This window comes from Nansenia antarctica (genome assembly GCF_963989245.1).
Source record: "Nansenia antarctica genome assembly, chromosome: 1".
NCBI lineage: Eukaryota > Metazoa > Chordata > Actinopteri > Argentiniformes > Microstomatidae > Nansenia > Nansenia antarctica.
In genome coordinates this window covers 45,237,882-45,253,307 of record NC_137674.1, presented here as the reverse complement: position 1 = coordinate 45,253,307, position 15,426 = coordinate 45,237,882, and the positions used below count along the sequence as shown (strand labels likewise).

At 42.5% G+C, this 15,426-nt stretch overlaps 1 protein-coding gene across 1 annotated transcript in view; it reads left to right on the top strand.

Annotated features, from left to right (window-relative positions):
* Window positions 1-10,246, top strand: part of arhgef10 (Rho guanine nucleotide exchange factor (GEF) 10) — a gene marked incomplete at its 5' end in the record, with an annotated part of 52,493 nt that extends 42,247 nt beyond the window's left edge. Inside the window, 4 exons of the mRNA XM_080523247.1 lie at window positions 385-559; window positions 8,646-8,772; window positions 9,273-9,800; window positions 10,189-10,246. Of these exons, the coding sequence (XP_080379373.1) occupies window positions 385-559; window positions 8,646-8,772; window positions 9,273-9,774 (804 nt within the window). The 3' untranslated portion in view covers window positions 9,775-9,800; window positions 10,189-10,246. The remainder of the gene's footprint in view (window positions 1-384; window positions 560-8,645; window positions 8,773-9,272; window positions 9,801-10,188) is intronic.
* Between the last annotated feature and the right edge of the window lie 5,180 nt (window positions 10,247-15,426).

Genomic DNA, 15,426 nt, shown 5'->3' with positions numbered 1-15,426 from the left:
GTGGAGATGCTCAGATCATAGTTCAGTATAACATACTGCACATGACAAGGAGTAAACAATAAAAAGTAAACAATAATCAAATTAAAGCAGAATTTGGAGGTGCATGTTTGTTGTCCATTCACTTAGCACATTTTGACTAAGTGCTGTGATGTTCATTTCCAATAAAGTGGTGTTATTAGTTTTGTTGTGAAGTATGATGAGTAAAGTAAATGTGCTTGTGTTCATATTTGCTCTTAAAGCTGTCGAAGAACTAAGCAATGTGTTTGTTTGCTATGTAGTACAAAAGGTGTGATGTCCGACTTTTGTCTCCCCCCTCTCCTCTTATCCCCTTTCTCACCTCTCACCCCCCTAATCCCCTTCTCTCTCCTCTCCTCCCCCATGCAGAGACAGCTGGAGGCCCACCAGGAGGAGGGGATGGTGGTATCCCACATGGTGGTGGCAGGAGTGGGCATCTGGATAGCCTTCAGCTCAGGGTCCACCCTCCGACTCTTCCACACTGAGACACTGGAGCATTTACAGGACATCAACATTGCCACCCCTGTGCACAACATCCTATCTGGTAAGACATTGTTACAATATCCTATTTGGTTAGACACACACATGATATCAATATCCACATCACCACCACCACCACCACCACCATATTCTCTGTGGGTAGGCCTAATTGCATGATATCAACATTATCACATGTGTAAATGACAGGATCTTTGGTAAGACATTTCTAGAGAGCTTCCTAAAATCCTACCAGTAGCGTGCCACGTCACCTTCAGTACATCTGGCTCCTGTGTGTACTGTGACCTTATCCAGACGCTAGCTAACACTTTTTGTTATCCCTTCATGCCCTCCAATGTCATTAGGTGATACGATCTCTCTGTGTTTAAAAAATAAAATAAATAAAGACTCTCAGTCCAACACACTGTTTGAAGCAAATTGAAAAGAGCAGTCGTCAACAAAAAGAAGGGCCCCACTTTTGATATTTAATCATCAGGTCACCCAGTCAAGTGCTTTTCCCGAATGCACCCTTCCACTCATGAACTATGATATAATTCTCATGACCTCAGAGTTTCAAAGTGCTGCCTAACGGAGTGCCTGTCTGTAATTAGATGACATCACAGAGGGGGTCAGGTGCTACTTGTCTAACCTACCACAGACAGACATGTTTTGATCCTCTTCAAAGAGTCCCCCAGGACAATTTCCAATGGGAAAATAATTCCTCCCTAACACGATGCCTTCCTGCAGTTTCAATTAGCATCTTTGGCAGGTATCACTCTTTTATTCTTTCCTCAAGCTCTATGCCATGGACGCTTATATGAGGATAATGTGTGTGCAAATGTATGAGTATGTGTTTAATTTTGATATATCACTTTAAAGTAGGTGACACTTTCATGTCTACAGAGCTGTCATCCCTGCCTGATTGCATCATCATGTTGATGGATGGAGCCTCTGATCCTGATGAGTACTCTATAGAAGCTGTAACAGACGCACACTAGATTGTTATCAGCAGGTAGCGATGCCTAGGGCACCTGGTCACCCAGAGCAGATGAGGATCATAAACTAAGCTAGCTCAGTGTGGGCAGGTATTAGTGTTTCCGCAGTAATGTTTGATGTAAAGATTGATCATGAAAGGCGAGCCCAGACTAGTCAGAGGTTCTAAATGGCCTTTGGGTTGGATGAAGGTTTCCAGTTGAGTACACTGCATTTACCTCAGCACTGGGATCCGAGTTCTCTCTAGTCTGGATCCAGACTTGGTTTTAGCAAAAGCCTCTGTGTGGAGTGTGGACATAGAGACAAGGGGTTGTGTGTACAGTCAACATTGTGTGTGTGTGTGTGTGTGTGTGTGTGTGTGTGTGTGTGTGTTGCTTGTGCTTGGTTTTCTTACCATGGTAACATAGTCATTATTCCCGGACCGTGGTGGTTAATTTAAGTTCAATCCTACATTTTATGTAAAGTATGAGGCGTATGGCGGCAACGGCCAAAATAGTCAGGAATGTAAATGTGAAAAACAAATGAAATGTCTGTCAGAATGACAAGTACTGTTGTAGCGGTATTCATCAGAGCGGCCGAGCCAGCTGTGGTTGTGTGCGTAGTAATCTGCTGTTCCAGCCCTGGCCTACATCAGCCTGCCCTGGGCGGGTCATAATCTTTCTCCCCCTTGCTCTGTGAGTGCTCTTTAATATTGGGTTTCTGCACAGCAGAGGTCCTGGGGTGCTGATTTGTGTTTTTGCGAGGTTGATCGTCTGATCGTCTGGTGCTGACACAAAGGCTTTATTTGTGTAGTCAACAGCAACTGCTTTTTCGCCCTCCTCTCATAGCAAAGCGATGCTATGCTGACTGTAAGCAGTGGTCTGCAGACAGCTTTGTTGGTCTAAGGGCTGATGTTAGTTTTAGTGGGTTTTTTCTGGTCTGCTCTGTGGATGTTGTCCTGATCAAAGATGTTTATGATACCCCCCAAGCTGTACAGCATTCTGATGATACTCTAATACAGTTGACGCGTTTGATGTCAGTATTGATTTAAGATGTTTGTGTGTGTTTTAAAAAAAACATGTTTAGGGGCGGGGGGATTCTGACAATGAGTGTGTGCGTATAGTGACAGCTGGGGTTGTGGATCAGTGTGTTTTGTGGTTCCCACTAATGTCTAGCATGCAGGAATGCTGCAAAGTCCTTTTAAAAGCTTAATGAACTGTGCTATCATGAGCTTAGCTCTGTCCATTGTTTATAAGACTGTGTGTACAGTACATCAGTTTTTATCTTTTGTGTCATACTGTATTTTTGCCACAAGGTGGTTTACCCTGTCAAATACCATTTTGGAAGTCCTCAAAAAAATATGTACACAACAAATAAAATAGAACATGTGGGAGAGTTGCATAATATTTGATAAAACAGAGTACACGATTTAATGCGACTTTGCCAAATTGAGCAACATATTTGTCCAATCAACTGAATTCAGCTGGTGATGTAATAGCCAAAGGGGGATTACGCTTGAATTGAGCACAGAACAGGACATCACAAAATACCAACACAAGTACCTGCTTTATGGAATACAGTTAACATCCTCAGATGAGGGGGTAGGTGGTGATGGAGGGAAAGCCCACCAAAGCACCGGGGAGGGAGGGGGCATGGCAGCAGCAATGGGCTACATCGTCTGACACATGGTTCCATGTTGCACATTGAGGTGTAAAACCATGAAATGTGTTCCCTCATGTCCTTACGGTTACACTTGCAATAGTGTTTAAAATGTTCAGTGTATATGATTATACAATTAAAAACAGATTGCATACACTGTACCTATAAGGGCCTCTTTGGGAACAGTTTATTTTGTGGAAAAGGAAGACATATCACTTAATTCTTGTAGAAATACTTTGAATATCCAGTCACTTACTCCACCATCTGGGAAAGTGCTGAGGTTGAGCAGTAGATGTGGGTGAATGACAAAGTCCATTAAGGGTGCCTTGGGGAGTCTTGCTCCTTTAAACTAATAAGACCCCGTCAAGCAGAGAGGAAGTGGTCTGAGGGAGAGACCGCCATCACATGAAATACTTCCTGCTCCAGGGTTTGCTGTCCTGCATCTGTATCAGCAGAGAGCTGACTTCCTCTGATAGCAGCGCTGGGTCAGTGGCGTATCTCTCCCATCACAGTTGCTGTTTGTTTGTTTTTCCTTCTTCAACCTCCGCCATTGAAACAACATCCCAACCCCCTACTGTGGAGGTAGAAATGGAGGACAGGCTCATTGTAATGCAGGGGATGGAATGAGGAATGATATCAAACACACATTCCCGATGCCATTCCATGCATTACAATGAGGCCGTCCTCAGATTTCTACCTCCACCAGCCTCCCCTGCTACACCTACTGCCTTGACACTTTGGTTCAACCCAGGCCTGAGCTGGCCAAGGACAGTCTGTAAATGTGATATGCAAGTTCAGATTTCTCCTCTTGTGGGATGTTTTATGCCTGTGTTCCTGCTTGCTTTCCTTTGGCTTGTTCTGATCTGCACTTTTCTAGAATGTGCCACCATGGCATGTTACTGCCTGGCTGCTGTCCTGGGAGTGATTGACCAGACCCCAGAATGTGCTGCGTCTGCAAACTGACTTAGTGACCTGCTATTCAGGTGGTTTGGATGCAAGTGAATGGCAGGATCGATACCTGTTTAGTGTAGAGGGAAATGGAGTTGTCATACTGCCTTTGTATTCCCTGACTACATTGTTGTTCAGATTGTTCTTATTTAGACAGAAGAGAGAGGCTACATCTAGATGTACCCATTCAATAATACCACAGTATTGTGGCATTGGCAGGGTTTAGTTCCTGTAAGAGATACCTGTAAGACATCAGTTCCCACAGTGTGTATATGACTTACTTGTCTCACAAACAGTCTTAAGTGTGTATGACGGATCCTATTACAGACCGAATACAGTTTGACATGTGTTAGCAAATAAAGGTCCAAGCAGGTGGGCTTTTCCTGTTGCTCACAGTGTGATGCTTCTGAATGACTTGGTGGAAGTGGGTTGTCTACTTCATGTCTGTTCTTGTTTGAACCATTGGTGGTAAATCCTTTGATTGCACAGAGGAATACCTCACTGGTATTTCATAGAGGCAGCGTTTTTGTTTCTATCACTTGTATCATTTTCAAACGGAATTGGCTTTGACTACAATCATGGCAAAGCTTGTAGCTATTACATGCCATTATGATTGTGTAAACAGACTGGCTTTGATGACATTGCTGGTTGACGTGAAAAAAAATCCTGTTTTCCCCCAACCATTCCTGAGTGTACTCAGCTCATTGAGTCCATTAGGATATACCTTTGATGTGTTGCCACGTCATGTGTTTGATTCTGTATCCAAGTGATGTTCCAGAGAAGAGATCCTCTCTGTCTTCGATGCAGGAGAGGAAGGTCTCTGCTCTGGCCCGCTTTGTCTACCCTGACCTACATACCCAGCCATGCGGACGCTAATGGGGACAAACATGTGGGGCCAGAAAATAACACCTCCAGCCTTATTACCACACTGGCACTGTGTCTCACCTCTCAGACACGCTGGTCATAGCCTGCCCATGGGGAGAGACACAGGCCTGGGACCATAGATACTACCACTACAAACAGGGTAGTCTGGCACCATATATACTACAACTACAGACAGGGTAGTCTGGCACCATATATACTACAACTACAGACAGGGTAGTCTGGCACCATATATACTACAACTACAGACAGGGTAGTCTGGCACCATATATACTACCACTACAGACAGGGTAGTCTGGCACCATATATACTACCACTACAGACAGGGTAGTCTGGCACCATAGATACTACCACTACAGACAAGGTAGTTTGGCACCATATATACTACCACTACAGACAGGGTAGTCTGGCACCATAGATACTACCACTACAGACAGGGTAGTCTGGCACCATATATACTACCACTACAGACAGGGTAGTCTGGCACCATATATACTACCACTACAGACAGGGTAGTCTGGCACCATAGATACTACCACTACAGACAAGGTAGTTTGGCACCATAGATACTACAACTACAGACAGGGTAGTCTGGCACCATAGATACTACCACTACAGACAGGGTAGTCTGGCACCATAGATACTACCACTACAGACAGGGTAGTCTGGCACCATATATACTACCACTACAGACAGGGTAGTCTGGCACCATAGATACTACCACTACAGACAGGGTAGTCTGGCACCATATATACTAATACTACAGACAGGGTAGTCTGGCACCATAGATACTACCACTACAGACAAGGTAGTTTGGCACCATATATACTACCACTACAGACAGGGTAGTCTGGCACCATAGATACTACCACTACAGACAGGGTAGTCTGGCACCATAGATACTACCACTACAGACAGGGTAGTCTGGCACCATATATACTACAACTACAGACAGGGTAGTCTGGCACCATAGATACTACCACTACAGACAGGGTAGTCTGGCACCATATATACTACAACTACAGACAGGGTAGTCTGTCACCATATATACTACCACTACAGACAGGGTAGTCTGGCACCATAGATACTACCACTACAGACAGGGTAGTTTGGCTACCACTACAGACAGGGTAGTTTGGCACCATAGATACTACAACTACAGACAGGGTAGTCTGGCACCATATATACTACAACTACAGACAGGGTAGTCTGGCACCATATATACTACCACTACAGACAGGGTAGTCTGGCACCATAGATACTACCACTACAGACAGGGTAGTTTGGCACCATAGATACTACCACTACAGACAGGGTAGTTTGGCACCATAGATACTACCACTACAGACAGGGTAGTCTGGCACCATAGATACTACCACTACAGACAGGGTAGTCTGGCACCATATATACTACCACTACAGACAGGGTAGTCTGGCACCATATATACTACAACTACAGACAGGGTAGTCTGGCACCATAGATACTACCACTACAGACAGGGTAGTCTGGCACCATAGATACTACCACTACAGACAGGGTAGTCTGGCACCATAGATACTACAACTACAGACAGGGTAGTCTGGCACCATATATACTACCACTACAGACAGGGTAGTCTGGCACCATAGATACTACCACTACAGACAGGGTAGTCTGGCACCATAGATACTACCACTACAGACAGGGTAGTTTGGCACCATAGATACTACCACTACAGACAGGGTAGTCTGGCACCATAGATACTACCACTGCCTTACATTCACACTGCTCGCTATAAGCAATGTGAGGTAAAATGGAGGTTCAGAGCCAAAGAAATGGAGGGTTCAGAGTCCCGACACAATGACTGGGACCACGGCTAGTGTGGGCAGATAATGAGTCATTACCATGCCTCTAGTGAGATAGCATCAGTGTAATAAGGTTTTCTATCTGCGTCCCTCCTGCTAGTTGTCAGGGGTAAGTGGAGATCAAAGCAGGCCCCTGGTGTGGGATCAGGAACAGACCTCAGACGGTGTTGACCTTGGCTCTGGATTTATTTTGGTTGAGGGCTCTGGGTGGGGGAACTCCAAATATTATGAAAGGAGGAAGTTGAGAACGACACCCACCGCCACCAGTGTGTTTCTGGTAACTGTGGGGGCTCATTAGAAGCATATGTGGGATGTAGAGATGTTGCTCTCGCTAGTCTGTGCTGGGCAGGGCTAAGTAGGGACTGACTGACTGGCTTCCTGGAAGTGTAGACTCAGGACTAGCTCATGTTCAATACACCGAAAATCTGTGTTCTTATTGGACAAATTCAGGTAGTGTCATCACATTTGGAATCATTTGATTTCGTTTATGTCCGTTTGTCAGTTTATATCAGTTTGACGGCGTTCCTTGTCTACTGAACGACCCTGGTGGTTTCCCATGTAGGGTGACCTGCTAGGGGGGGGGTCAGGCAAAGAGATCAGCTGCGATTTCACCCAAGCTCTGGGGATTATGGGAGGGAGGGAGGTGACTCAAATTGAGCTGCTCTAGCAGCAGTGCAGGGTGGGTAATATTCTTGCCTCCACTGGATCACAACTGGAAGTGACATACCACAAAATCATTTTATTTTTATTTTTTAGTATTATTATTTCAGGCTCCCAGGCCTAAGGCTTACACTGTACTGTTCCCTCAGAGTGTTGTGTCTTCTGAACTCTGAGGTACTGGAGCCGCCCTTACCCGCACGTCTGGTGGTATCAGAAGTGTCTGGACAAATTATTACTTATTGTTAATTGTTGTGTTAATCGTTATTATTATTATAGTACAATTGTGTAAATTGTACATTTTAGCCAGAGGCATTTGCATTTAAAATGATTACCATAATCAAAGGCATTCTGCCTTGTACACATTTGTGTGCTCAGTCTTTGTAGTGCAGCCTGTTCCCATGGTAAAGATAATGTGAGGAGCGGCATGGAAGATGTACAACAAGTGCCAAGTTCCACATAATGAGTCACTGAACACCTTCGCTGGTTCAGATTGCTCAATTTATTGCCGCCCACTCAAAGGTGCTGTTAGCTTAACAATACCTCTGTTTACTGTACAAAGTGGCATTTCATAGTGAACTGATTTGTAATCATGAGGCAGGAAAAAGTACAGGGCCGTCCTTTCTGCCCTAGCCCGCTCCAGGCTTTTTGAATAGAACCAGAGTTGCTTGCTTAATTACCACATTATGCTGGGCACATTCTATTGCATAACACTTTTGTGTTTGTTTGTTTGACCCAAAGAGATCTATAATGGTGGTCTTTTCTTCCTGAAAGAGAATTTTCAAAAGAGTTTCTTTTTTTTTCCTTTCTATTCTTCTTTCTGTTGCCCTGGAGACTAGTGGCTGTTAAGCGTTATCGCTGCAGTAATGTTCCCACACACGAAGTAGAAATACCTCCCTCCCACTGTTATTGTGCCGAAGTGCATTGTGTTGAAGTGGCCATTAATTGTTCTTTTTTTAATTAATTTATTTTTTCATCATGAGCGTAAATGTAAATAACCTCTTATGTCCGACTGCATCACCATAGAAATCGGTCTTTGTGGTCATCCCAATTAACCAGTCGTTCTTTTTTTTTTCATCTTTGATATTTGGCTCTGGTCGAGACATTTAGTACAATGCTACAGGCCTTTCTCTACTGCCCTTTCTAAGGGCTAGCCAGTGTTGTAATGTGTTGGTTCTTGTCTGTCCGTAGGGAACCAGAGGGTGTCCGTGAGCAGTCTCCTGGTGTGTCACGGCTTGCTCCTGGTAGGGACCAACCTGGGAGTGACGGTGGCCCTCTCTGTTCCCAGACTCCAGGGCATCCCCAAAGTCACAGGTCAGTGACCCTCCCTGAGGTACAGGTCCATCCTGATTGGTACCTTCTACAGTACAGTATGTCCATCTATCCATTTGGTGTTATAATTTTTAGGAGTAAAGGGCCATTTGGAACCTGTTTGAAATGTCTGTTTCATAAGCTTGAGTGGAAATGACATCTGTCTACACATGTTAGCACGTGATTGCACCATCAAGCATTTAAAATGTAACATAATTGTTAATTGCCTTAGTAATTATCCTGAGATCCCAACCCTGACTGTTATTTTTGCACCGCCTTTCTCACGATACACTGTATCTTAATGGATATAATGATTGAGAAGGGTATTTCCCTCCCTGAGGAACAGTTATTCCAGGAATCCCAAAACATCAATCAGTCTCTGATCTGTGTTATGCCTAAATACAAAGGGAGCCTTTAAACTGCCATGTTGTCCAACACTGATCCAGTTTGGTCCGTTCATTTGTGTGTATTGGATGTGACACAGCTTGTCTTTGGTTTCCTAGGCAGAGGTATGGTGTCCTTCCACGCTCACAACGGCCCAGTCAAGTTCCTCACCATGGCAGCCGCTGTGTGCAACCGGCTTCCTGGCAGCCCAGCCAGCAGCAGCCCACCCACCCAGCCAGAGGCCCCCGACGGGGAGAAGTCCCAGCCCCAGGCCTCCTCCCCAACGCCAGGCTCCGCTCCCGCTCCGACCCAGGGCCGGGGTGTGTGGCTGGGGGAGGCGGGCTGCACCTCCATGGCCCTCCAGGACTCCTCCTCCTCTGGCTCCTTGGCTCTCTCCCAGGGTTCCCTCGAGCACGGGCCCGAGGACGGCGCCATCTACGACCTGCTCAACGACCCCGCCCACTCCCAGAAGGGGCGCCGCGCTGGCAAGGTGGACGTCAGCTCCCTGCTGGTGGTGTCGGGAGGCTTGGGACACCGCAGGGTGAACAGGAAGACCAAACAGTCTCGCCACGAGGAGACCATGTCCACTATTATGGTGTGGCAGATCCCTCTACTCAACATGTGAGAGAGACCAGAGCAGTAAGGTTGAAGGTAAAGGAGTCATATTATTGTCTTAACACTTAATCAGCCATGAGGGGCCATTTGAGTAAAAAAAAAATGTCTTTGCACTCAATAACATTTCAGGACCCTCCTTTCGTGACTTTTCCTAGATATGTGCGTTATACCACCCTGTATCCTTACATTTTCAAAATCACATCAGGATAAGCTAATATAAAGCTTTTTTGCTGTTTTTCTCAGTAGGAAGCAGGCTAATTTACAAGCGGCCAACTAGTGGTCGTTGTGTGTAAATAGCAGCTTAGCATTGTAAAGAGCTTGTGGCTCTTGTAGTAGGTAAAAAAGGCATGGCTAATAGAGTAACTGTTTTAGAGTTTTAATTTTTTAAATGTATTAACACTCTCCTCTTTCGTCTTCTCTTCAGGACTATGAGGCTCAATAAGGTGCTGCAGTTCCTACTTGAATTCAGTGACACAGACACCTACTCCCTAATTGACATGGTTCTCTCTGGATCAATCAACTCAAGTGTATCTTACAATAATGAGAAATACTTCACACGGCATTCCAGGAGTGGTGCCAGATGTTGCTAGTGATATTGCACACCCAGAGACTTGTGCAGCGTTTTCATTGAGTATCAAGGGATCAATATTATAACCACTTAATCATGACATACAGCGTCCAATAACTGGACCATTCACAACCACGCTGAAGATGGATCCAGTTGAAAAATATTTCTAAGTAGAAAAACCACTGAAATGTTGTTAATCTCATTGTTTATGTCCTCTTATAAAGTTTGTGTTTTCAGTTTGTAATAACATGGCTAATATATTACGTTTCGGACTTTGTGCCAGCATGATTATTCTATCCAGGCTGATGTACAGTGTGGATATTATACTGTCCTGTATTAGTGTTGAACAGATTGCAGACATTTCCACTGTCCCGTTTGGAGGGAGAAACTAGTTGTTCTATTACTACTGTAGGTTACAGTATGTCTGTCTAACTTTTTTTTGCTTAAATGCCCATTGTCCGGAGCAAATTCATTTTCCTAACAATGTCCCCTCACGTTTATCTCTATTTGGTCTGTCTACATTTTATGAATTAGGTCAATTCATTGATATGTTTGTTTGTTATTGGGTCAGGGAGTGGTCATGTGTTTGTCCTTATTTCATTCGTACACTGAAGCTAATGCAGTGTTCTTACAGTTGTCATCAGGTAAACGACAACAGAGGGCTTACTGACGGCAGACTTGGTTTGGAAAGGGCATGATGGGGTTTCCTGGCTGGCCAGGTTTCCTAGAATTCTTAATCGAGGGAGAATAGCTAGTTGTTATTAGATGTAAAGGAAGGGCGTTCGATTGCCCTAGTACATTTTGTCACTAAAAGGGTATTTAAAAGATCGATAAAAAGCTTTATACTTGTCACATTTTGTATGTACTTCTATTGTGTATATTAACAAATCTATAAACAATGTTTTATTCAGCAGCTTTGTGTAGTTCTGTGTTAATTGAGTCCTCACATCATTACATAAGTTTTGACTGCATGTTCCCAAAAGTTTTTGTTAAATGTTATTCATTTTTCACTTTATTTGTCCTTATTATTATCATTCTAAGGAAAAATAAAGTGAAATTTTTTTTCTTCTTTTTTTTTTTATCATTCTATGTAGGGATGTCCCGATCCCATTTTTTCACTACCGATACCGATACCTGGGCTTCAGGTATCTGCGATACCGATACCGATCCAATATTTGTATTTATTGTTTTACTCCTGAATAATAACAAATACTTCCCCAGTATATAGTCGACAACAACAGTTGGCTATTAAAGACTGCCAGCCTTTATTCAAGCAACAAAAACAGTACTCTGCAGTAATCAGTGACCAACTGGTTAAAACAATTTAAACAGCAGCATTCAGCATTGTAGAAAAAAAAAGAGTTACTGTCTGATTTCTAGTTTTAGTGCCTTCAGGTTTTTATTCTATTTATCTTCTCTTACAAATGGCAAATCAATTATAGGACCCTTTTTAAAAGTGTAGCCCGCTGGTGAGACCAGAAACCAATCGCAGAATCGAAGGGGTGTCAACAATATCTGGTTTTCGTATTTTTTTATAACAGGCAACTTGAAGTTTTAAGTACCCAGTCCATATAATAAAAAACTGTTTAACCATCACTAAATACTTATAATCTGTGGATTGGATTAACTGTTCTCGTTTGTCGGAGGCTACCAGTAGGTGATAATGACTTGTAAACATACTCTCGTTTTAGGACGTGTTCAAAAGCAAGGACTGTGTTCATCTAGTTATATGTAGTTATGTGTCGCATTCCCATTCGGTGCACCAACATTCAAATACCAGTGTCGTCTTGAATTTCTTTCCGATTTCAATGTATGACGCATCATCTGAAAGCTTACCATCTGTAGTTTCAGATAGTAAGCGTCTTGAATTTCGTCTTGAATTTCTTTCCGATTTCAATGTATGACGCATCATTTGAAAGCTTACCATCTGTTGTTTCAGACTAAAAATAACCGGTAAATAACCGAATAATTACTTAAGCAAATGGTTTATGATTTCACCAGCTGGCATCATTACATTGTCAGACTCATTACACACAGGTAGCTACTAGCCAACTCTCCTGCATGTGACCACTGACTACTACTGTTGTCATCACGTGAGTGACACCCCAGATCGGGCACGCAGATCGCAGCCTATTTTTTTTCTGGTGCGATCTGCAATCCAGCATTCAGGACCAATATCGCAGCGATAATCTATAGTATAAAATGATATATTATCTTTTTTATCATTCTATAGTATAATATGATATATTATTATCATTCTAAGGAAAAAATATATAAAGTGAAAAAAAAAGAACATATTTTTTTTAAATCATTTTTATCATTCTATGATCATTCTATAGTATAATATGATATATTATATCATATTATATAATATGATAGAATGATCATAGAATGAAAAAAATAACATGTTCTTTTTTCTTTTTTTTCACTTTATATTTGTTTTCCTTAGAATGATAATAATATATCATATTATAATATAGAATGATAGAATGCTAAAAAAATATATAAAGTTAAAACATGTTTTCCCCTTAGTATGATAGTATGATGTAGAGAGAGTGTAGTATGATATATTATCATTCTAAGGAGAAAGAGAAAAAAAAACTGGGAAAAAAGAGAAACCTAGGATATAAAGGGAAACCTAGGATAAGGAAACCTAGGATATAAAGGGAAACGTAGGATATAGAGAGAAACCTAGGATATAAAGGGAAACCTAGGATATAACGGGAAACCTAGTATATAGAGCGAAACCTAGGATATAAAGGGAAACCTAGGATATAAAGGGAAATCTAGGATATAGAGAGAGAGAAACCTAGGATATAGAGAGAAACCTAGGATATAAAGGGAAACCTAGGATATAGAAAGAAACCTAGGATATAAAGAGAAACCTAGGATATAGAAAGAAACCTAGGATATAAAGGGAAACCTAGGATATATAGAGAGTATACTATGTTCTTTTTTTCCTTTTTTCACTTTTTCTTTTCCTTAGAATGATAATAGGATAATAAACTAGACTAAAAGGAAAAAATAAAGTTAAGACTTGAGACTTGCTTGTGACTTGCGGTGTTCTCCCACCTCTGGTATATCCCAGCCCTCCTTCAGCCGCATACTGGCTGATGCAGGGTTCGAGTTATGTGGGAGCCAATGGGAGCTGAGCTCCCATAAGGAAGGTCTGAGCTCCCATGAAAACAGTAAAATCATACATCTGTGGGGGTCGCTAATAATACATTACCACAACCATTATTTGATCAAAAATGTCAATGTAATGAGTATTATTTATATTTATTTATATGATAAATATTCTAAAATAAACACGTTTTCCAAAAGAACTACGCGCACCAGCATTAATCTCCTGTGAATGACAGTATGCCTTTGACTGCCTGCACTTTACCACCAAGACACTATGGGGCGCAGTAGAATATTGTGCAACAGCAGAATATGATCGCTTGCGAACGTGAAAACACGAATATTGAGAAGAAAACATTCAGTAGCTAGCTATCATGCCGCCCCAAAAAAGGCCACTGCTGCCGACCGAGTCGACAAGCCTGGAAAGTTTCGGGTTTTCATCCAAGAAACCAAACTTGAATTCAGCTGCCCGGTTATGACACCTAACGTTGAAACTGTTGAAATAGCAGAGCTCAAACAAAAGCAAGTGCTTCCGAAGAAAGTAGCAGAACTCACCTCCAGTATGTACAGTATAAGGAGACAGCTAGTTCGTTCAGGGCAGCCTATACTGTCGCTAAAGAAAGGATGCCTTATACAAAACTGAATCCAATTATGAAACTTAATGAGATGAATGGCGCGACAGTTGGCCCCTGCTCACCGATCCGATCATTCATGTGCCCAGATTGTAGAGCACATTGCACAAGAGATGAAACAAATTCATTTCTAATGTCAAATCACTTGATTCCCGCAGTAGCATAACATTAGATGAAAGCACAATTCATGGACGAGCATACATGATTATTTATGTCAGGTGCGATGTCACTGGAAATGGAGATGTGGACAATGTGTCGTGCTAACAGGGAAAGTGAATGGACTGTATAGCAAAAACAACAAAATGATTGGCCGAGATACCCGTGACTATCGCTTATAGCTGTTGTTTCATGTGGTGCTGTTGATGTGGTGAAATGAGTAGCCTATGGCTAATTAAAACGTGTAAGTCCCAACGCTGTGTGGGCATGATTCGCGCGCGTGCATGAGAACATTTCGCACTGTTATTTTGGAGACCCCCACAAAGCTCAGCTTATAACTCGAACCCTGGCCTGATGTGATCGGGGGAATTCGGGGGCGAGCGTTTGTGACCGCGTGTCTATTTCTGATAAGACAGTCGAACTCCTCCTCAGTAAAGTTTTTCTTCTTTCGTTTGTCTACCATCGTGTGAACTCGTCAAAGGTGCCGCACAACACCTCAATCAAGCCTATTTATAGCACTTGGCTTAATTCAGCCGCTATCACAGGGCGTAAATACAGCTCATTCACCTGCGTTCAATTTCAAGTATATGTGTTATTTATAGACGGAAGTACGTACACAATTTTAAACAAGCGCAGCCCGTTTTATAAATAATGCTTACGTCCATTTTTATATTTTTATAAATGAGGCCCCAGATGCTTTCTGCAGTCAAGTTATGTGCTAAGGGATTTATGACAAGAAAAAGCGTGTTACATCAAATGCACTTTAGAACATCAAAACTGGGTTAATAGTATGAACATCTGGGGCCTCATTCATAACGGGTGCTTAGATCAAATGTTGATCTTACCCGTGTCGTACGTAGAAAACCACGTCAACGTAGTGATTTATAAAATTTCAACGTGAGTCAATTTGATCGTGGAAACGATCGTAGCTCGACGTCGAGTATTCAACTTGCTTACGTACATTACCTACTGGTTATGCGGAGTTATTACAGGCATGTGAGCTGCACTGGAAAAACGTTGCCTACTGTAATTCATGCAAGTGGCTCGTAATAAAATTAACGATGTTGTTATCAGCCGAGAAAATGAGTTTAATTCAAGATTGAAAGGGAACTAATGTTTATGATTGTATTTCAGTCTTTCTTTATATCCCTCCGGAGCTGTCTATCTCTCTTCAACATGCCTA